General features: G+C 38.8%; 1 protein-coding gene across 1 annotated transcript in view; it reads right to left on the reverse strand.

Annotated features, from left to right (window-relative positions):
- Positions 1-23,472, reverse strand: part of LOC103257192 (rho GTPase-activating protein 15-like) — a 140,996-nt gene that overhangs the window by 42,310 nt on the left and 75,214 nt on the right. Inside the window, exon 3 of the mRNA XM_008054919.2 lies at positions 21,661-21,766. Coding sequence (XP_008053110.2) covers positions 21,661-21,766 — 106 coding nt within the window. The remainder of the gene's footprint in view (positions 1-21,660; positions 21,767-23,472) is intronic.

Here is a 23,472-nt window from a genome sequence, read left to right on the forward strand (position 1 = left end):
AGAAATGAGATAGACTCTATCTGAATGTCCTCTGATTGCAGATAGTGTGACCTCTGCCCTATCAATATCCTCACCCTATGGGCTGTCTCATTGGAATGTAAGTACAGCCTCAGAGTTGGAAGGCAAAGCTTTGCTGAGAGTCAGCAAGGATAGACTGGAGAAGTTAAGGCAGTCATGGGTGGATGGGGGTAATCCCTGAAACTTATCTCTTTAGATCACTGCTCTGCATTTGTGGATCCCCAGTTGAGAGATATATACATCTCGTCCAGCCTCTGCACTATCCAGCTTTGCCTTTTCGCCATTGGCTGTGCTTAAGACTTTTTATCAATGACAACAAACTAAGTAGGTGGTCTTCTACCTCTTTCTAGCTGCAGAAAAAAAATAGTGACATAATTTTTCACAGCCTGAAATAATTGTGGAAGTACAGATACTGGTTAGGCTCACTATGAATTATTAGTGGAAAAGTGGGTCTCAGAAGTACGTTACATGTGAAATATTTTTCGTCACTTGAACATGTGCCGTCCAGAGCTGGCCCTGTTCTAGCCGTCACAGGGAACAAACATTTCACATTCACAGATGCTCCCAATTTGGTGCGGTTTGGAGTGTAATTTAGATCAAACGTCTTCATGTAAATGAGTCAGGGTTTCTTAATTAGGTGCCTCTAAAGCAAAACCTTGGACCACATCAGTAGGTGTGGGTGTGGTACCCACAATACTGGAATCTTTCCTATAGACCAGGCTCTTAGTATCATTCAAATAGAGCTTTTTTTTTTTTGGTTGTTTTTTTCAGGCAGAGTAATAAATCTGCAGATGGCATAGACAGAAAGACGCTACTTCAGAAGAGCTGTCTAAAAACACTGCCTCTTTGGCAAATGCCTTAAAGTAGGTCATTCTGCTGTGATTTAGCTTTTTCTTTAGAATTGATTGCCAGCTTTTTGTTCCCATTACAAGTAGGGTGCATTCCAGTCCACAGACTTGTTCTTAATTTTTCCAACTGGTATTTGTTTACTAGGATTTGCAGATCTTCATACGAAAATGGCCAATACTCTGTCACAGTGCTAATCATGTACTTGACCACAAAGCGAAATGGATCCTGGTGATAATCTGGCGATGCTGAAATATTAAATGCCTTAAACACCCAGTCTTCCCACAGCAAAACTGTGTTGATTTATATGGGTAGGTTTGTTGAAATAATTGTCCCATCTTTTATACATGTGCAAAGGAGAGGTGACAGGATGTAAATGGAAAACTTTTACAAGCCATATAGCCGTTTGTATAGATATTCAGGTTATCTGCTTTTATACTTGTCATTGTTTGTGTTTTTTATAGGGGGAAAAAATCATTGGGTCCCATTTCCCTATCGAGGCTTCGGGATTTACATGCAGAACCCCCGCCAGCATTAATGAGTTACCTGCATAAATTCCCTGGCGATCGATGGGGTATACAGACCTTGTTTTGTTATATTAATTATTCCTCACAGAACCTTGACACTGACATTAAATGGGGCCTTAAAAAATCTTGATGAAGGTCTTAAGGTATCTTTTACTGTTCAAATATTAGCATTGCAAAAAGTATGTCTAAGACATTATTCATTTGGTGGTACCACAGGGAAGGAGGGGTTGTGATAAGGAGACAGAGGAGAGCACAGAGGATGAACTTTCTAGTCTTAACTCTTGATTGCCTTGGGGCCACTTTTCCTAGGAATTAGTTATAATCCTCCAATTGTGATAATGATGTGATAATAACTGTTAAAATCATAATGAATTAAAAGAACGGAGTAAGTTGTTTTCTCCAGATTGTTGTTGAATATGGTGTCTTCTCCACAGGCCAAGTTTGTCTTGGCAAATTGTTGGTGTTTTCAGGTGAATTCCAAAATGTCAGTTAAAAAGACACAAAGTAGTGGGCTTTGAAGGGGCGGTAGAGATTATTGGCTAGGTATGTTGCAAGACTGACTGGTAAGCATGTCCTTAAGAAACAGACCGAGAAAATGGCTTTATGTGCAATTTTCCCTCATTCCCAGTAAAACTCCTTTTACTTAGAAGGAGTGTAGAAGGTTCTGATTAAGCAAATGCTCTGGTCAAAAGCACTTATTATCATATGTGGATTAGCAGTAATCAAACAACACAATTAATATTAAAATAACAACGGACACCACATTACCATCCTTTGATAATTCATAAGGAACGTTTGAATCTTGAGGCGCTCATTAGGAACTTGAGTTATCTCTGTGCTAGAGTGTGGTTATTAGATAAATGGATGGTTATTAGAAATTCCTGACTGGTGAAATGGCAGCTAATTGAAATTTGTTTGGATCCTTTTTGGAGCAGAAGTTATTTATTGAATTACCATTTGATGATACTCTTCAGATTTTTATAATGCTGATCATTCTGAATTATCTGTTTACTTTCTGCCTTTTTTTCCCTTTACTGTTTACTGATTCTCATTGTGCTTGTCCCAAAGTTGTGTTTAATTCCATCCTTATCTTCAGGCTCTGAACTCTCTTGGTAAGTCATACACTTTCACGATTTGAAATATTTACTCTAAAAAGCTAATTCTCACATATATTTTTCCTCCTTTTATAGCATACCTTCACTTACCAACTTGCTAAAATGATTTGTCAAGCATCTCCTACTGCTCTACTCTCTACTATTAATAGTTACGTGGAACACTACCAAGTTCAGGAAAAAATGATTCCTGTCCTCAAGGAATTAGAGTTAACCTACATATGAGGAAATATTAATTATAATTTTACACCAGGAAGAATAGAGCTAACTATGGTTGCAGGAGCCGGGGTGGGGGGGAGGGGGTAAAAAACAACCTCATCTCTTTGGTGATTTATAGTTTATAATGGACTTTCATTCACATGTAACTTTGAATTTTCTAAACGACCTTTGAGGTATGGGTATTATAATAGTCTTTAACATAGAAGAGCAAAACCAAGCTCTGAGAAGCTGCAAAAAAACCAATAATTATATGTCGGAGGGCGGACCCTTTGTAGTACAGGCTTCCCTCACTAGGTAAGTGTTCTAGGTACCCATCAGCGTTGGTCTAAGAGCCAGCATTGTTGTTAGAGGCTGTGTTTGGCTTCAGTGAATTTTTTTGGAGATTCTTTCAATGCGTTTGCCCATTTCATGATGGGTGATTTACACAAACAACCTGCACGTGGTGCACTGAGTGTTCAGAAATTTTTGACCCAAACCAGTATGATCCTCATGTCCTACCCTCCCTATTTATCCCATCTCACCCCGAGTGACTTTTTTTGTTTTCCTGAATGAAAAACATCCTCAAAGGGAAACATTTTGCCAATGTGGAAGAGGTGAAACAAAAAAATGGCAGAGGCACTAAAAGGGACAAGTTTGATGAGTTCAAATATTGATTTGAACAGTGGAAAAGGCATCTAGATAGGTGTACTGCATCAAATGGGGAGTACTTTGAAGGTGACTGGAGTTTAAACATGTAAGAATAAATACACAGTTTTTAAATAAATAAATTCTGGGTTTTTTTGGGGGGTCCCCCTTTATACTCGTGGCTTTCACTTTATGTTATTAGATTACACACACACACACACACACACACACACACACACACACACCCCTACTAGTAGGTAAAGTTAAGTATCCTCTCCATGCTAAAGATGATAAAACAGTGGTTGAGAAGTGGAGTGACATGCCTAAAGTCATTCTAGAACCTCACACCCAAGCTGGAGCTGGAACTCAGTTCATTATATGCTCTCAACCTACCAGAGGCAAATGCATGCAGCACTGTCCACCCACAAATAACTTTTAGTTAGATCAGTAGCTGAATAATTTAAATAGTTTTTGAGCTGGTTTCCCTATGTCTACCCCTGTTCTTCTAGAATGTATTTTCAACTTAGTGATGTTTCTAAAACTAAAGTCAGGTCATGTCATACCTACTTACATCTGTCCCTCCCTCCCTTTAAACTCAGAGTGAAAGAACTAAGTGCACACAAAGGCCCCCCAAGGCTCTCTTTGATGACCACATCAAGATGGGATGCCTTTCTTTCTTTTCTCCCTGTCCCTGGGCTCCAGCCATGCTGATTTCTGCCTTGTGAATCTCAAACACAACAAGACCCTAGATGTTCAAGCTGCCTGGAATGCCTTGACTCCAGGTATCCTCTTCACTATCCTCCCTTCCGTCAAGTCTTTTCTCAGATCTCACCTTTGTAATTAAATCTATCACAATGACTTCGTTTATTACTACAAACCACCCCCACAGCACTCTTAATCCTCTTTACTCTGCCCTACTTTTTCTAGTTCCTTAGCAATGATCATCTTCTAATATGCATTTCTTTGTTTATAGTGCTAATTTGTTTTATGCATTCATTTATATTATATGTATTATGTTTATTATGTAGCCTTCATGAGGACAAGGGTGATTTCTGTTAAGTTTACTGACATATGGAAAGGTCCTAGAATAGTGTTTGGCATACAGTTGGTGCTCAAAAAAGATGACTCAGTTTTATCAGTGGCATCACCACTCTCCTTAGTCTACAGATTGGACTCCCAGGTACTGTCTCAAACTCTTTCCAGTCCTTCATGCATCATATGAAAAATACCAGCAAGTACTCCTGACCTACTTCATAGTCTCTCTAGGAATTCCTTTCTTCCCACTGAGCTTCACAACCCACACCAGAATGATTGCTCTCTAGTCATGCCAAGATAATTGTTGGTTTTCCAGCTTTGCTCTGTCCTTTTCCTTTAGTCCCTCTGTCCCCAAATCTATTTTGCGTAGGATTGTTGGATAAATTGAGATACAGTCATGTGTTGCTTGGCGACAGGGATACGTTCTGAGAAATGTGTTGTTAGGTGATTTTATGCTATGTGAGCATCATAGAGTGCACTTACACAAACCTGGATGGGAGAGTCTTCTACATACCCATGCTATATGGAATACACTTATTGCTCGTAGGCTACAAACCTATACAGCATGTTACTGTACTGGGTACTTTATGCAATTGTAACACAATGGAAAGTATTTGTATATCATTTTATTTTATTTTATTTTATTTTTGAGTTGGAGTCTCACTCTGTTACCCAGACTGGAGTGCAGTGGCCGCTCCTGGCCACCGCAGCCTCGACCTGCTGGGCTCCGGCGATCCTTCCGCCTCAGCCTTCCAAGTAGCTGGAATTACAGGCACACACTACCACGCCCAGCTAATTTTTTGATTTATTGTAGAGATGAGGTCTTGCCAAGTTGCCCAGGCGGGTCTCGAACCCGCGGGCTCAGGCAATCCACTCACCTCAGCCTACCAAAGGTGCCGGATTACAGGCTGAGCCACAGAGCCTGGCGTATTTGTGTAACTAAACATATCTGAACATAGAAAAGGTATAGTAAAATATGGCATTATAGTTTTATGGGACCACCATAATTTATGCGGTCTATTATCGATAGATATGTCATTATGTGGCACATGAATGTACATAAAACAAAAACATAAGCATAACTTACATTCTTCAACTGCTTAATAACCTGATTTGGTTCCCTAGACCAAGAGATCAGATTCCAGGTAACTGCTCTTCTAGCCCCACCCATAACTTGGACCTCCCTGTCCACCGGTTTCACTTTCTCCTTTGCTTCTGGCCACAGGACAGGGGGCTCACAGTTACATCCTGACTCCTTCTTGGCTTTTTTCCAGGACATTCCCATGCTCTCCAAATCTCATCAACTTCATGTTTCATTGGAGACTTCTCAACTCTTTTAGCCCATTTCTTCCTATTTAGAATCATCAGCTACATATGCTGTTTAACAGTTAACTATTCTCTACTCTTTTATTCTTAAGTGCACTGTCCCCTCTTAGATCAGTGGCTCTGCAAAGGCAGAACCTTAGGTCTTTCCCACTCTACCTAGGGTATGTAGTATGGAACGCAGACTATGGACACTCTTGAATCATTGACATTTATAAGCATCTTCTTCTTATATATGTACTTAATGCTATCTTTGGATAGCTGAACATTTCAAACGATGTATTTTGAATGATATCTTAAATGTATATATTTTTGGCAAGTAATAACATTTTTGCAGCTATACTGATGAGGTATATATTAGGATAAATGTATATTTAAACTCCAGTCTTATCTGGTTTACAGCATGTTTACAGCATGTCTAAATGTAGGAAGCCATACTGTTTCCACCAGTGATTAACTGAGTCTTGTTTTTTAAGTGTGTATGTGTTTTTTTCAAACATCTAAAGCCAATGCTATCATTGTCACAAAACATGTAGATATGAGTGTAAAAATCACTTAGCAAATCACTAAAGAATGTAATCATTCATCTAACCAACAATTAAGAGTCTTTAATGCTATATTTAGGTTTTATCATGAAAGCCTAGGTAGCATACAAAAATAAACCATGTTTGCATAATATAAGCTCAAAAATGGTCCATTTTCTGTTGTCTTTAGCAACTTTGATTTTATTTTACAACGCTTTGAAGGAAAATTATCACTTCCTTTCCTGTCCATGGGCTAAGCTTTGACGATCTGCATTCTGCCATCTTCTCTTGACTTATCTTGAAAGCCAATTTTGGCTCTCGCATACAGCTGCCAGTATCCCTCTGTTACGGTACTAACCACTGAGTAGAAAATATCAATGCTGTTTGGAGTAGGCATCTCATTTATAAGGCATGTTCAGGGACCAAATCTTTACCCACTCTTCTCTTATAGTAAAAGCCATTCTAGGATCAGGCTTTGGATTGGATCTTTTTTTTAGACACTCCGTGTTTCTGCTTCATTTAGCTCCTAGGACAAATGATGCAAACCCGATAATTCTGGGCGTCAAATCTCATTTTAAAGTCTTTTCTTTTTGCCCAGCCTCTGCTTTTTTGGTTCACAGAGAACCTCTTCCCTCTTCCTATAGAACCTGGTTTCTGAAAGTTACAGCCCCCAGAACACCACCTCAACCAGCAGGAGCAGCACCTCAGAGTTTATTCTCTGCACAGAATTCTAGGCCCATCCCAGACCTCCTGAATTAGAATCTGCATTTTAAACAAGATCCCTAGGTGATTTGGTTTATGAGGTCACTCAAGTTTGGGAAGCTGTGAACTTTTATAGGGATGATCGCTTGGCACAAGAGTCAATCCCAGGACCAGCAGGCAGAAGGGACTTCACAGTTCCCATTGTCAGTCACTTGGTCCCCTCGATGTCCTCAATCATTTGAATTCCCCCCACTCCAGTACTTCAACGTGTGTTTCCTGTGCTTGGTGGAATAAGTCACACAGCATAGGGGCACCTGCATGGATAGTGGGTGTCTTCTTTTCTAGCCAATTAGTCAACACCTTTAGGCTCTCCTGATGGAGCCTGGGTTGTGGAGGCTGAGGCCTTTTGAATGGGATGCAGGATGGCGGCCTTACCACTTGTGGTCATTAAAGTTCCCGTGGTGCTCTTTGTGAGAGAAGGGATTGTTAACCTCGGTGTCCTGGCTGACTTCCAATCTGTGTAATTGCATGCAGCCTACCTAAGTCTGCTCTGTAGTTTCAATTAGGTAAAGTATTGTTCACTTCTTGTACTAAACTGCTGTGTTGTGTGGCTACAGACTGCTAATTAGCTGGTGTTTTTCAGGTGGCTGCATTCATGGTGAACAAAATGCTCTCTCTGGTCATCTCCATCCCCGCCCCCACTCTCCCCACAGTACCCACAATCCCAAGCAGAACTGCTTGCCGACTTTCACTATGTTACCATTTCTTGGAAAAAAGTGCTTTGGGATCAGAAATTTCTAGTACATGACAATGAACATTTCTTTAGGGTTTCTATGAAACCACCTGCTTCTAAGCCTACCTAGCCTATCACAGGGAGCTGGAGCTGGGGGCAATATAAAAAATGTGAAAATAGGTCTTCCTATGACAAGATGGAGGCATAGGAAGGCCCATTTCTGTGATTGCCAGGGAAGTATGAATTGCTTTAAGAGCTTGGAACTCCGGGAATTGGTTATTTTCAGTGTAATGTGAAAGGGGGGTGAGGTCAAAAAAGGACAGGGTATGCATTTTATTTCTCTTTTCCCACTAGTTAGAAAAAAATAGAGTGGGGCATGTACACTATCTGCAAAATGCCTCAATATCTATGTGGGAGATGTCTGACCCTAAACAGGAAATGTGGCGACAGGAGAGAGAACGGAATCCTTTTCTGATGACTCCAAGGTCAGCACCAGGGAAGTACTTAAGGCTCTGGAATGGCGATTGGAGATGAAACAGAAGTGGAAAAATATGGGTGAGCGGGGAGCCAAGAGGGCAGAGTTGTGTTCTTATCGGAAATGTGTTGGGGAGTGAAATTTTTCTGAGATATAAAATGATTGCTAAAAAAGTGTGCAAATGGAAAAAAAAAATCAGATTTAGGTAAAGTATCACTTTGCATGACATTTTACTACATGAGCAAATTTTATCTGTTTTGATGCCTAAGAACAGAGACATAATTAATTAGGTAACAGTTCCTTTGGAGTAATATCTTTTATCTTTTTACATGCCAAGCTCTATGGGAGGCAAATGAAAATCAATAAATGAAGTAAATGAATGAGTGAGTAGAACTGATAAAAGGAAAGACTGTCTGGAGAGCAAGGGGAAAAAAAATATTTTTTAGTGTCAGAGAACCAGCACCTTCGTCTTGCCTACTCCTTGCAATGGTTCTGTCCCAAAATAGGAAAGAAGGGGTTGACTGAATGCCTGTTAAAGACAGGCTAGGCTGCAAATCCCTGTTAGAAGAGGAGGACGTGGAGTGAGATTAAGGGATGTGAACAGTCCAGGAGAGGTTCCCAGACCCTAGGGGTTTATTGCTTACCAGGTAAATTTGTCTTCATTTCCAGCTCGGCATCTATCACACAATAAATACTCAATATGTTTTTGTGTCACGAGTAAATGGGTGCATGGATGATGTAGGAAACAATGTTTTGAAAGTGAAGTGAGTTCTCAGAGTGATGGACAGGAGAAACAATTTGAGGAGGATGATGTGTATTGGGAGGAAAAACAGAGAAAAGGGGGGAAATGGATGAGACAACAGTGTGGTTAAAAAGGAACGTAGATAGGACACAGGAGGGAAGAAGAAATGACTAGAAGTGAGATACAGGAATCTTTATACCAAGGGCAATACTTTCATATAAAGCTTGTGAGTTTGGCATGTATTTTTAACTTTCTTTTTATATATTAATGAATGAAACTGGGAGGAATTATAGACCAAAAAATGTCATTGAGGCAGAGATAAAATAGACTTAAAAAAAGTCTAATCTTAAGTTTGAGCTCTACTGTTAGGTAGATGCTTTTAAAGGAGATTTTCCCCGATGTCCTGACCCAAACAAGCCCCTGACCTCCTTTCCTTGTCCCTAGAGGCTCTCATTCATGTTAAGCCTGGAGTTTTACCACTTTAAAGTCAAGTGTGGGTTGAGTCTGCTACTGCCACAGACTAATTACTATTTATGGCTGAGATTTCCTCTTGTCCACTGCTCAACTCCAGTCTTTTCTCAGCCTAGGCATTACAGTCTTGAGATATGAAATCTCATATATAATCTGCACTTTTTCCTTGCATGAAGAAAAAAAAAAACAAAAAACAAAACCCAACGACATGGAAATTTGCAGATACCCGGTGTTAACTATTCCTGGATGTCACCCTGCAGCTCTAATTTCTGCTTTCTCCTCTGCATTCTGGGTACTGCTGCCGGACTTGTCAGCACCTTGTCACTGCTTCCTGTTGCGTGGGCTACCGTTGGACTCTCTGTTCTTAACAATTATCCATAAAAAACCCCACAAGATCCTTCACAATAAGAAAATATATATTAACAGGTAAAAAAAAAAAAAAGGAGCTACTTTTACAAATTTAGTTTCCTGAAGCGAGTGTTATTTGTAAAGGCTGCACAGCCGCGACTAACTGCAGTGTTGTCTCATCTTTCCCAGTCCTGTGATGCTCTTTTGTTCATGGTGTGACAAGGATGTGGGCAGCCAGTGTGATTTAACCAAATAATACACAAATGTCAAGAGCGCTTTCATGTCTTGTGTACAGACCAGAATAAATTACTCGGGTGGAATGTTTGGTTTTGTTTTTTAGGGAACAACCCCACAGTTTATGAGGAGCTTCACTGATAAGAAGTGCCTAAGAAATATTATTAAAAAGAGCCTATTTTCATGTAGGACTAAATGGCTGAGGTTTCCACTTGGGTTCAAAAGACAGAAACCTGGAAAGGAGGTTGACAGGCAGAGAGCAACAAGGAATTAGGCTTGTCCTGGAATTCTTCCGGGCAGTGGGGAGAAAAATAAGTCCAGTAAGAAATGAAAATAAGGGAACTCATTTCTCAGAATTAAAGGTGAACCGAAAGGAATTGGCAGCTGCCAGGACATGCCAGCCAGAGAGGCCACAGTATCTGATACACGTGACAGACCGAGAGACGACGACGATGCTCCCCAAACAACTTGCCTGAAGGGCTTGCCAGGAAGCCAGATGCTGCTTCTGGAAGAATATCTTCCGTGGTTGGGCATCTGGGTTCAGTGCTTTCCATTTAAAGAGGAGAAAGAAGGTGGTAAAGACAGCAACATCCTTGTCTTTAAAAAAATGTACACTTTCTAGGTGTGCATATAATGTACTCGTGTACACACCACACACACACACACACACACATACACACACACACACACACACAAGCAAGCGTTAATAAATGTTGACATGGAACTTGTTTTTAAAATGAACCCCTAAAAATGAAAGTTCGCCTAGTGTTTTTAGATAAAAAGCAATGTATTAGAGGCAGGGAAGAAGAGAGAGAGAGAGACACACACACACACAGAAAACAAAAACAAAAACAAAATCCTTATATAAATATAAGGGTTTACTAATTTACTAGGATTGATTAGGTAATTTTATTTAAAGGGCGGAAACTATATCTGGTATTCAGTTAAAAAAGGGAGTGCGAGGGATTGGCATGCACCTCTATCACAGTTGGCTCGCATTTCTCACTCTTTGTTTTACCATTCCCTCTTCCCTGGAAACACAATCGAGTATTGGTATTGGCAGGAAGACAGAGTGTGGTCTAGTAGACTGGAAATCAGGTGACTTGAGGTCTGGTTGATTTTTTTCCCCCTTCCACTTTGAAGTTTTCTGTGTCTCTGCTCCATAAAATGGGGGAACCAAATTTCTTTATATACTTAAAAGCACAGGCAAGCTTTTGTAATCAAGGTGGTTTTTTATTTTTAATCTGATGCTAAACAATTCCAGGTAGTGTAGTGAATATTAGGTCTCAAACAAATGATAGAGAGGTTGGGCTGACTTGATAGGAGTGATAGAAATTCTTTAATTTAGTAGTGAGAGTTATGATAGAAGCTGTAAAAATAAAGTTTTGTGTTCCAAAATCCTTTACTAATCCCAGATACTCAAGAAATTAGGAGAACTGGCAATCTCACTGCATACCATAGTCATTGATCTAACAGATTCTACCCATTACTGGTGAGTGGTTACAGATTCCTGGATGGAGGCTTCCTCAGAATGTCCAGACTCTTCTAGTGTTCATTCATCCTTATGCTTTCATCCTCTTAACAGTTAGTCTTGGTATTAAAATCATCTTTTTTACAGCCATAAGAGCATAGCTCTTCTCTTCATCATGATGAAAAGATAAATATCAGGTGAGGGGAGATAAACTCAAGAGGAACAACTTACCAATGTCGTCAAAATGAAATATGCCCTAGTACTTGTCTGGCATATGTCAGGTTTCTAAGGCTCCAGGCTTAAAAAGTTGATCTTATCTAGAAACACTCAGTGTCTTAATATTATAATCATCTTGTTCGATGAGGCCATGTAATTCCATGTATTCAATAAAAATGATTGAGTATCTACAATGTGTGAGACACTGTACTAGGCTCTGAGGATATAGCAGGAATCAAAATGACACAAATTCCTGCTTGTCTGAAGTCAATTCTCTAGTAGCAGAAGAGGCCAGGTCAGTTCTTTTTTTTTTGAGTCAGAGTCTCACTCTGTCGCCCAGACTGGAGTGCAATGGCCGCTCCCGGCCACCGCAGCCTCGACCTGCTGGGCTCCGGCGATCCTTCCGCCTCAGCCTTCCAAGTAGCCGGAATTACAGGCGCGCGCTACCACGCCCGGCTGATTTTTTGATTTATTGTAGAGATGAGGTCTTGCTGTCCAGGCGGGTCTTGAACCCGCGGGCTCAAGCAATCCACTCACTTCAACCTCCCAAAGGCACGGGATTACAGGCTGAGCCACCGAGCCTGGCTAGGTCAGTTCTTTATAATTTCTATTCTCACCAATATTTTCAGGACATGACTATACTGTACAGGGTGGGGGTGGGGGACCCCAAAACCCAGAATTTATTTATAAAATATTGTATTTTTATTCTTACATGTTTAAACTTCAGTCAACTTCAAAGTACTCTCTATTTGATGCAATATACCTATTGAGATGCTTTTTCCTTTGCTCAAAACAGTTTTGAACTTGTCAATTTTGATGCCTTTGAGCGCTTTTGTCATTTGTTTCACCTCTTCCACATTGTCAAACATTTCCTTTTGAGTACTTTTTTCATCCAGGGAAACAAGGAAAAGTCACTCGGGGTAAGACTGGGTGAATAGGGAGTGTGGGCCATGGGGGTTGTGCTGTTTTTGGTCAAAAAACTGCTGGATGCTCAACTCAGTGTGGGTAGGTGCGTTGTCATGGTGGAAGAACTAGTCACCTGTTTGCCACAACTTGGGATGTTTCTTCTGCAAATCATGACGCAGCCTTCTCAAAACTTCCAAGTAAAAACTTTGGTTAACTCTTTGAACCAGAGGAACAAATTTTGAGTATACTACAAGGGGCCTACCCTCCAAAAGATAATTCTGTTTTTTATTTTTTTTTTGGTCCCCCCTCATAGAATATTACTTTTTCCCCTGCTAGATTATTAGGTTTATTTCTGTAATTTTTTTTCAAACTAGAAAGATGAAGGTAATAACTGGTCATTGTTAGAAATTATGCCCAATGTCCTGTTATCATGAGACTATTCTAGGCCTCCTTTGTGGAACTGGTGGTTTTAATCACAAAATATAATACCCCAAATTTTCTTTCTCTCAACACGCATGCCATTCTCAGAATCTTTTCCCAGTATCTCTTTCTTGTTACCCCTTTAGTGTTAGAAGTCTCTAGAAATCTGTTCTTAACTCTCTTCTAGGTCCACATTGTTAAGGTTATTTATAACCTTACCCCATTACCAGCTTTGAACTGACAATTCCAAATGGATACCTACAGCTCAATCACCTTTATTGCATTCCAACATATACTTCTTATCCTCTAATGGATTTTGCTACTAGAATGTAATAATCAAAACACATCATGTTCTCAAAATTTCAGCTTCTTTCATGGCTCCAGTTTGGTCCTTTTCCTGTATGTGATATGAGTTAAGGATATCACCACCATTCGGCTAGTTCAAAACCTGGGTGCCGTCCTGGAATCCTTTTGCTAACCTCTTGCACACACTTGGTGAGCATGTCCTGTTGAATCTACTTCCTCAATGCCTCTCGCATCCATCACTTTCTCCCATCCTCTCCACTATTCCCTCAGTTGGGGATCTCTAGCTTGGACCAGCCTCTTCACTGTTTTTGTTACCTCTGGTGTTATCCTCCTACAGGTTATCTTTCACTCTTATACAAACCTTGATCTTTATAAATATAAATCTCATCACCTTATCTTTCTACTTCCAACCCTTCAGTGATTTTCATGATGTCTACTGAAAACATTTCAAACTCCTTAGAAGAGCACGTGATGTTCTTCACAATTTAACTTGTTTACAACATTTGAGGCTCACATGCTGCCACTTCTCTTTATGATTCCTAATTCTCTAATCATTCCAGAGGACTCACCACTTCTTTACCACTTCATAGTTCTCCTACATGCTGCTGTACATCGTATTCTTTCTGCTTATAGCAGACCTGTTGTCTTCCAAACTGACATCTTTAAAGAGCGCCTGTTTCATGTCCTCTGGGAGGCTTCCTTTAATTTCTCTAAACTAAATGTGAGCTTCTGCTTAGAATTTTCATAGCATCCTGTGATATCACATGGTATTTCTTACAACTGTTTACTAATTCATCTACCTTAGGAGACTATAAGATATGTGAGGGTGGGAGTCCTCTTTATGTCTCTAGCATCAAGTTGAGGGGTCAGCAAACTTTTTCAGTAAAGAATCAGATAGTAAATACTTTGACCTTGTGTAACTTGTGACTATTCAACTCTTGCCATTGTAGCACAGGCATACAAGCAGCCATAGGCAATACATAAACAAATAGGTGTGTGTGTTCCAATAAAACTTTGTTGACAAAAGTAGGAGGAAGGTTGGGTGTGACCCAGGGGCCACATTTTGACAGTTCTTGATTTTGCTCAGGCCTGGAATACAGCAGGCACTCATTTAAGACTCCCCGAAGGAATTAGTGGGTGGAATTTTATATCAAACAAACATTTTCACAAATGTGAACTTAATTGACTTATTTCATACTTGAATATAAGAGAGAGTTAGAGACATTAAAAGATGTTCTCAATGTTATACAGCTTCTCTATGTTATACAGGGCTGAGGTTGGGACCTGAGCCTATGTCTTCTGATTCCAAATTCTTTCCATTAGATAAAAGGCCAAGATTCATAGTGGAGGAACAACTTAAAAAATTGACCTCTTATGAGGCAAATACCTCCATAAGGTGGACCATCACAAACAATAGAGAAGACAAAGATAGATGGGACAGTAGCCACTTTAAGCTTTGTTGTTTCCTATTATTCAGTGGTAAATGTTATCATTCAAATGTTGAAATCTAAAGATCTAAAGTAATAATTTCACTCCCTTCTTAAAACCTTATCTCCCACAGTCTTTCTCTAAAACAAGGATGCACTGCTGGAAGAATCATTGAACCTTAGTCCTCAGCTCACAAAACGTATAAATCCCGTGCCAAGATGTCTCCTAAGGAGATGACATTTTAATGATTACTACGGGGAGCTGGGAACTATTGCTTCACCCTTGTGATCAGAGTAATTAATTTTCTTAACTACCAGGCCAAATTCTGCCACAGGAGTCCAGTTGAGGAATTTCAGGCCCATAGGAGGTACATTAGCTCTTCAAAGTGATTAGGGTGCCATTTCCAATACACAAGCAAAGGAGCTATGAAGCTTCTGGCTTATTTCAAACAATTTGTAATTCCCCTCCCTCCGGGGGAAAAAGAAGGAAAAAGAAAAAGGAAAAGAAAAAAGAGGGAATAAAAGAAAATAACAAGTTGCACAGGTTCCTCATTTTCCAGTAAAAATATCCATGGCCTGAAAGTCTTTGGATATCAGGTATTGTGGTTGGGTCAAAGACCAAAGTGTACAGAAAAAGAATGGAGTGCCAGAGACAGCACAGAAAAATACACCCTACTCCAAAGCACAGCAGAGCTGAGCATTCAGAGGTCTGGATGGAAGGCAGACAGAGTCACCAGCCATGGCCCTTGACGACCAGAGAGAAGGCCGATGGCTTGTGGGCTTTGAAGTCTGCTCTTTAGCCATATCTAATTTTTTCTCCCAAATACCAGAAATGCCCACCGTGCCATTTAAAGACAGGGTAGACGAATTATTTCCTCACTGTTGTTTCCTTATACAACCCTTATATTTCTAGTTCGTCATCATTTAGGTTGCCTCTGACTTGCTTTTGTAGAATATTTTATTTAATATCCATGAAGACCACAGAGAAGCTTAAATATCGGTTTACTCTCACAAAATATCCACAGCTCAACAGTTTCTCCTTTCAACGAGGCATTCAACTGGCATGCTTCCATGAGATTTGTCTATTCAGCCATATCATTTTTTCACCTTGGAATTCTATGAACAGCTGGACAATTTTCTTAGAGTCAATGCAAAAGGGAAGATTTTAGCTCTCCTTTCAACCTATTTTACAAAGAGTAAGTCTCCTATAAGAATGTTTATTTGCACCTAAAACCTGCAGCAAATATATTCTTTCAAGGTTATTTTCAAAAATCAATGAATGACATTATTTCGTAAGTCATCATTAAAAGCCATCCATTTTTAAGACATTTTGACTATTGCTGAATAATGTGTATATGCACAAATGTGTACACAAATGATTTATGTGCCCTCCCCCCCCCCCGGAAAAATTTGAGATTGTTTTGGCTTCCAAAATAAATGCCACAAAGTAAATCTGTCTAACCAGTTTAATTTAGCTCTGTGGAAATACTTTAGTATTTATTTTCTAACTCTTCTGTAATTATCATGTATTGTTTTTATCTTGGAAATTAAAATGTGGAAAAAGACTTAAGCAATATCTAGTATATCTTACTAATAGTAGTGGAAATGAAAATTCCAGTACTTCAAAGGAGTAGTACCAGACCTAGGTGGATATATAGTTAATAGGGCCCTAGGGGTGTTTACCCTGGGCACCAAGGTGTGGGGTAAGGCCTTAATGGCTGACGATATCTCACTTACCAGGCTTTCACAAAGCCAGTGTTCTGTTCTGGTTGGCAGAACATTCTCACTGTTAGAATCACCCTGATAAGTTAGACAACAAAGCAAGAGAACTGTCTCTGCCGCTGTTAACAGAGGAGGCTCTTGATAAAAAGCAGCAGGAAGACCGGTGCTTATCTCTAACCTCCTCAAGCCTGCCCCAAAGTAAAATAGACTAGTCAATCATATCAACAAACTATCACCTGGATGGTAAAAAGAGTTCAAACTAGGCCAGATGTAGTGGCTCATGCATGTAATCCTAGCACTTTGGGAGGCTGAGGTGGGAGGATTTCTTGAGCCCAGTAGTGGAGACCAGCTTGGGCAACATTTTTTTTTTTTTTTTTAAAGAAGAGTTGGAACTAAGGCCATGGGACAAGATGCTGGCAAAGTTGACAGGGAGTTGGAGACAGAAAAGAATTGGAATTACGTACGAGAATAGGAGTGTTGTGTGGCTTGTCAATCATATGACAACAACCTCCCAGGGACTCTGGGAAACTGGCTGAGTTGGGCCAGTAAGGAAACTCAAGTTTTGGGAAAAGATTCTGAGATGAGATAAATAATTTTCTGGAAGCCAGGAAGTTTGGCAGCTCCAGCAATTCTTCCTATAGTTATTTTTATCATTTATTTTATTACATTCCTATATTTATTTTATTAAAATTTATTTTAATTTTTATTTTCCTCATTATAAAAACAATATATGTTGATGTATAACGTTTATTTAATTCCTTTTATATGCTAGGTACTGTGCAGACTTTTAAAAAGCATGATTCATATGCTCCTCACTACAGGAATAGGTTCTATTATAATCTCTCTTTTACAGAAAATGGAAGCTTAGAGTTGAGTGACTTGGCTGAGGTTACACCTCCAGTAGGTGGCAAAGAGTTGCATTCAAATCTGCCTAACTTCAAAGCCTATTTCCCTTATTCCCTGAACCTCTCTGTCTCTTTCTACATGATTGTTAGGAGAGAAGAAGAAACAAAGATAAAAAACCTCATAATTCAACAACTCAAAGAAAGAAATATTAACATTTTAGTAAATATTTTTATTGTCTTTTCTATACACATAACTTTTTTCATATATTTATACTCTCTTTGAGTATGCAAAATAGTGCATCTCTGATTTTATTTAACGAAACACAAACATTTCCCCAAGTTAAAGCAAAAACAAAAAAGCCCTGAACTCCATTTTACTAAGCCAAGATGATATACCATGTTCCATATAACTGTTCTCCTATCACTGAACACTAATGTTGTTTTCAAGTTTCCAATATTTAATTTGCTTTTAAAAATGTTGTTGGGGGACTATTTTTACAAGTACCTATTACTGAAATCTCGGACATATCTCTATGGCTGACTCAATATGAGGGATAAAGAAATGGGTGAAATAAAAATTGTGTGGACTTCTTTGAAAAATCTCAAGATTTGGGCCATTTCTTTCCTTTGGGTGTCCATCACTTCAATCCAATGACAACTCCCATGGGGCTTCCTGGGTTCTTTTCTCCTTCTATCTCTTTCATCCTATACTCTGTTGTCAGATGACTTTCATAAACACTGAGCACATTATGCAATTTTTTGATACATAAAAATTTAGTGGTTCCTATATTTTACTTAACTTCTTTGACTGACTCTCAACCTCCAGCTACTACCCATCAGCAAGTAAACCATCTTTCCAGGTCCTTTTTCCAATTAATTTCACTCTCATTCTGCCTTTTAGCCTTTCCAAAGAAGCAGGCTGTAGGAAAATGCATCTGACACTTATATTTTATAGAGATCATTTTGTCATTTATATGATGATTCAGAAGATACTACAGAACCTTCCAGGGCCTATCACTATAATGTCAATTTGTGAAAGTGGCCATTAATAAAGATTTCTGGTTGATGGCATTTTGAGATGATAGCTTATTCTAAATTCCCTGTCTCAATCTATGATAGCAAAACATATAGAACTTGACCTTGAGTTTGATTAAGAATAAAGACTCTGGACTCTGAACTGTGCAGCCGTTGTATAATCTAATGCTTAATATAATCACAATCCTTTCAAAATTCTTGCTTTTGTGGACAGGATTTACATCCATGTTCTAGCCCAACTGTGCTGTATTAAGCTACTCTGTTGATAGCTGCTCTGCTTTGAGGAGAGCATTTAACTCAAAGCTCTGCAAAAATGGAGTGGTGTTCTGTTGACTGTAGAGTACGTAGGTCAAGTGGAATTTTTGGCACTTCATTACATTCCCTAACCCTCACTAAACAGACTTCAAATATATATATATTTGCAACAATTTGGAATAAACACTACATACAAGTGTTGATGATAGATTTTCTGAAGAACTACCAAATGCATCAAGACTAAGGAAAACATTCTAATGATTCTTTCAAACATGAATATATTTAAATTCTTGTTAAACAATCTTCTTATTTAGTCTTCTCAGGCTTTGATGACATGCCACGATTGGCTGTTTATCAAAAACTTAGCAAAAAATGCTTAACAAGATATAATCGTGTGCACACACTTGTGCATAATTAAACCAATTTTATAAGTTGGTGCAGGGTGAAATATGGTCATACCACCCAAGAAAGGTTGGGAACTGACAAATAACACTTTTTCTCTTCATCTATAATGATAAATCTTAAAATATGAATGCTGTGAAGTGATATTATAATCTGATCTTAAATCGTAGTGTAAAACATCTATTTTCATCTCAGTTGAACTAAATGAAAGTTCTAACAATATTAGAAAATTAACTTAGTTATAAGATCAGGCATTAATTGTTAAAACTGGGTTTATGTGGCATAGACTTGGAGTATCCTCATTCTTTGATTTTTAACTAGATAAATTATCTTCTGTGTGTTTTATTTTATTTTATTTTTTTGAAGGAAGATTTAGCTGACTCTTAGTTTCTTCATTTTATAGTTGTTCTTTCAGTTAAAAAAGGGAATAATTGACTGAGTAATGGATATTTCTTAAGATCTCTAAGACTAGGTATTGCATAGCATTAAAGGGTATACTTTTCCATTTGTTTTATGACTTTGTCCAGTTAAAGTTACTGAGATAAGCATTCCAGTATTTACTTGTAACTTGAAACTCCTTCATGGTGTGTCTGGATCCCAAGGGAAAAGAACTAACATTTGAGGAATGCTTACCTTGTGCCAGGCATTTCATACGCATTATCTCATTTAATTCTCATAACCACAAGATATGGTTGATAGTATTTAATCCAATTTTACTTGCCTGAGATCATAATGAGAGTAAAGTATAGAGCAAGGATTTGACCCCTAAGTCTCTCTATTTCTTTAAAGCCCAAGATTCTTTCACTAAACTACACTGGGTTTCCTACTGTAACCAGAACGTGGAAGTGACAAGAAGGAACACTAACAATAAGGGATGTTCTGAACTTTAAGATAAAGGAGTGGTGGGCACACTTAAAGCTCAGATTTCTTCACCACTCTACAATGCAACCATGTAACTAAAAACTATTTGTACCCACTAAAACATTTGAAATTAAAAAAAAAATAAAGTTCCCCACTGAGAATAAAATATGAGAGAGAATAATATAATGAGTTAGAATGAAACTGTATTTCCTAATGCAATGGCTAGTTTAGCAAGTGATAGACTACCCATACCCTGGAATACTATGATATCTTAGAAAGAATAAAACAAGTCTGTTTAAGGAAGTGGAAGGCTGTACATGAGTTGCAAGGTAGTTATAGAACAATATGTACAGTGTTATGCACTGTAACGTAAGAAGCACCCATATACATGTTTGCCTGTACTTCGAAACTGTTCAGGAAAGATACATATAAAGATATTAGTGACTTCTGCTCAGCAGGCTAAGAGTGACTGGTAGGCCAACTGCAGTTTTTAATGTAACCACATCACTGTTGCTTTCCTTTTTTCAGTGTAATTCCATGTATTACACTGACAATTAAAAATCATAATGGATTAGTTGAACAATCTGTAGGAATGACTCATCCCAAATAATGGGTGCTTGAGATGAGAAAGAAGATGCAATCTCACAAAAGCAAAACTGCCCAATCTATGTGAAACTCTAGCCAGGTTTCAATATGACTGTGTGTATATGGCAAAAACTAAACCCTCATCACTTGCATTGCACTCTGCCTTATTTGAAGAAGGTGTTAACAGAAGGCAAATGAGTAACAGTCATTTCAGACTTAACATGTCCAAAATAGAGCTCTCAAACCCACTTTTGCTATGCAACCCATTCCTCCCCCAGTTTTACCCATCTCTGTATGTGGCACTATCATTTCTTTGCTTGCTCAAGTCGAAACTCAAGAAGGCACACTTGCTTTCTCTTTTCCTTTCTTCACCATATCTCAACTAGCAGCAAATCCAACCTAATCAACCTCCATAATATCTTCACCCACTTCTCTATGAGGGTTCCACTCAAGCCACCAATATCTCCTGCCTGGACACTCATTGTCTGCTAATAAGTCTCCCTGTCTTTACACTTGCAATCTCTTTTCCATTTGGCAGTTAGAGCAATCTTTTATACTCCCATAATTTAGCACTCTTCAGTGGTTATTTCCTATATTTAGAATAGAATCCAAATCACTCACTGTGGCCCTCAAGAACCTATGTGATTTGTTATTGGACTACTGTCTGGGTTTCAGCTCCTGATACAATCTTACTGGCACATTAGACCCTAGTGGTGTTGGCCTACTTTCTGCTTCTTGAGTGCTTCAAGCTCTTAGGGGCCTCTGAGGATTTACGTTTGCTTTTTCTTCTGCCTAGAATACTCTTCTCTTAGCTGTTTACATGGATAACACCTTATCAATCTGAACCAACATTTTATAGATAAGAGAATTGGATTTCAGAGATTTTTAATTTATTGGTGGTCATAGCATTTGGTGCATAGTAGGGCTCGGTTTTGAACTCTTGTCTGAATCATTTAATGTTCTTTCTATTATGTTGGATAACAAAGTCAAGATGCCCACACTGGGGCCCTAGTCATGGTTCCGACAATAATCAGCAAACATCTACTTGTTGAAAAAGCCGTAAACAATAAATTCTTTCAGAAGTTCCTTTTATACATTCTCCTTTCTATCTCTAGTACATTCTCCAGCTTCTGCAGAAAATGTTAGGTCAGTTAGAAGGGAAAATATGAGATGGCTGCATTTGGAAACTCTTGTCTTAGAGACTTAGACTTAAATGCTGCTCATTTAGAAAATGACTAGAAAATGACACACCCAGAAAGAAATCCTTACAACTTACTTTGTTAGATGTCCAAAGAGGACTTTCATGGTGTCACGATTTGGTGGAGGGAGTTTTTGTACAAGAGACTTTATAGCTTCAATTCTTGTGTTGTTGTCCTGCTTTTCTGAAAGAAAAAAATTTAAAAAGAAATTTAGAAAAAACCCCAAGATTTCACAAGTATATGAGGGAATTTTCTTAGGAGGATTTTGGACTAAGGCATAACAGTTAAATGTCCTAATCAGCAGCCAAAGAGAACAGGAGTACTTAACCTAGTTATTAATGGAGTGTCTTTATTGTGACTCTGAATTACACAGTGGTAACATGAAAGCAACAGTGTGACTTTGCCATGATATTCCAGATCTTAACATTTGGTTTTCTTGAATTTCCTGTTTTACAAGTGTGGTAGGGTAAATAAGGACTTCCAAAGATGTCCATGTCCTTATCCCTGGAGTATGGCCATGTTACTTCATGTGACAAAAGGGAATTTGCAGATATAATGAAGTTTTGAAATTTTGAAATGGAGAGTTTTTTTCTGGATTATCTGGGTGTGCCTAATGTAATTAAAAAATATCCCAATCAGAGAAAAGCAGGAGGGTGACAGTCAGAGAGAGAAGACAATGTGACAAAGCAGAGAAGAAAGGCTAGGTGATTGCTCTCCCCATTTTTTTTTTCACTTTACAGGCATGGAAAAATAAGAGTTGAGTTACTTAGTATGTTAGGGAATTCATCTTTTCATAGTAACCAGGGCCTCACCAACTAGAGGTATAATTATTTATGGAACTTAAACACTCTATGTGTGCTGACTTAGGTATCTTTCCTTTCTACACTTTAACTTCTAGCAGAGCTCCTGATGATTCTAAAGAGACCACAGCTGGAAAAGATGATACAAAGAATAATATGTAAGGCAGACATGCACCCAATAACCATTATCTTCTTTCTTAGCAAGAAACCCTTTTGTTGCGAGGGTGGCAATACACTAAGCTAAAGAGTTCACTTCCCAGCCACCTTGGCAGGTAGAGTGCCCATGTGACCAAGCCTGGCCAATGAGAGTGAAGTCACAGTGTTAGGTCCACCTTCTGGGGAGGCTGTGTATGAGCTGATTTAGCTGTTTATTATTGTTGTTTTTGAAAAATCTTTTCTCCTTACTGTTTCATTGAATGTAGATGGAATGGTAGTACTGTGGAGATGATCTTGAAAACTGAAGCTCTGCAGAGTGGAACACATGGTAGAAGGAAATTTCCTGAATTTGTAGAGCAGTCAGACCAGTCCTGGACAGCCTGTCTCTGGGTTTCTTTGACATTAGAAAATAAGCCCTGGTGTACCAAAGCCTTTAAGGGTGGATCTCTGATATTGAGGCCCAATATAGTTCCTAATAAGGTGTACTTCCAAAAGCCTGATTCATGATTTCTTGTAAACAAGTATCTAAACTTTACATAGTAGGATAAGAAAGAGTTAGGTTAGAAACTGGCAGTTTCTTTAATTCGTTGTTGCAAAAGAAACTTTTTATAAGGAATTATAGGAAAATATTTTGGAGAAGATAGTATTTGGCTAAAGTGGGATGGGGCAGTCTTCCTAGTAGAACTCTGCTTGGAAGCTTTTCTTTTTCCTCCTAAAACCACAAGAGCCTATAAATAATGCCTCCCACAGTCAAAGCTTTCAAAATTGCAGTTATTCTTAGAAGAGTTCCAACATAATATGGCTTGGACAACTGCAAATGAAAGAAACAAAGGAGAGCGAGAAAGAGAAAAAAGAGAGTTGCAACATCACAGCCTACACCAAACCCAATCTTTTCTGCCAAAGAGTAGAAAGTTCTGATGTAGCTTAATGATA

This window comes from Carlito syrichta, unplaced genomic scaffold, assembly GCF_000164805.1.
Source record: "Carlito syrichta isolate Samal-C Ts95f unplaced genomic scaffold, Tarsius_syrichta-2.0.1 Scaffold301613, whole genome shotgun sequence".
Taxonomy (NCBI): domain Eukaryota; kingdom Metazoa; phylum Chordata; class Mammalia; order Primates; family Tarsiidae; genus Carlito; species Carlito syrichta.